General features: G+C 39.9%; 1 protein-coding gene across 1 annotated transcript in view; it reads left to right on the forward strand.

Annotated features, from left to right (window-relative positions):
- Nucleotides 1–104: 104 nt before the first annotated feature.
- The window catches only part of LOC104081860 (calreticulin-like), a gene marked incomplete at its 5' end in the record, with an annotated part of 3,461 nt that continues 2,747 nt past the window's right edge, over nt 105–818 (forward strand). The window contains 2 exon segments of the mRNA XM_009584747.1: nt 105–206; nt 356–593. Coding sequence (XP_009583042.1) covers nt 105–206; nt 356–593 — 340 coding nt within the window.

Raw genomic sequence — 818 nt, forward strand, 5'->3', positions numbered from 1 at the left:
GGGGGGTAACGGCTGTCAGTGTGTGAGCTGGTGGGGAGGGAACCCCCTCACCCTACCGTGCTTATTGACCCCGCTCTTGTGTTGGCGCTGGCCTTGCGGGACAGCCAACTGGCAGAAGAGGTGAATGAATTCTGAGTGCAAGGCAGACCTTGGGAAATTTAAACTCACTGCAGGGAAGTTTTACGGAGATCCAGTGCGAGATAAAGGTATTTGAGTTTCATTAAAAATACACTATGGGAACCATCTCGAGAGTCAGGGATTTGCCTTTATAGACGTGCCGTGCATGGCAATAAAAGTATTTTTTCTTTGCAAGCGGAGAAAAATGTAACTGCGTATTCTACTAATGTCTTTACAGGTCTACAAACTAGTGAAAATTCTAAATTTTATGCTATCTCCTCACCATTTAAACCATTTAGTAACAAAGGGAAGACTCTGGTCATTCAGTATACTGTGAAGCATGAGCAGAAGATAGATTGTGGTGCGGGATATGTTAAGATTTTTTCCTCAAACTTGGATCAGAAGAACCTAGGTGGAGATTCACGTTATTACATCATGTTTGGTGAGTTTATAGTTATTTCTTCATTACTAAAATAGTGTCACTGCTGTTGTGCAATTCTTCAAACGTGGTTGTGGAAATGGTAGAAAAAACTTAAAAAAAAAAAAAAAGATGTTGTGACTGTAAGGAGTTAGCTCTTCCACGCTTGAGAGATCTCTAAATATGTATTAGCAAAATACATATTTATGCAAACATTCTGAGCTGATTTGAAGGACATAACTGAAAATTATTAGGGTGAGCTTAGAAGAAAAGTGGTTGTTCA

The sequence above is a fragment of the Fulmarus glacialis genome, unplaced genomic scaffold (genome assembly GCF_000690835.1).
Source record: "Fulmarus glacialis isolate BGI_N327 unplaced genomic scaffold, ASM69083v1 scaffold34989, whole genome shotgun sequence".
NCBI classification, from domain to species: domain Eukaryota; kingdom Metazoa; phylum Chordata; class Aves; order Procellariiformes; family Procellariidae; genus Fulmarus; species Fulmarus glacialis.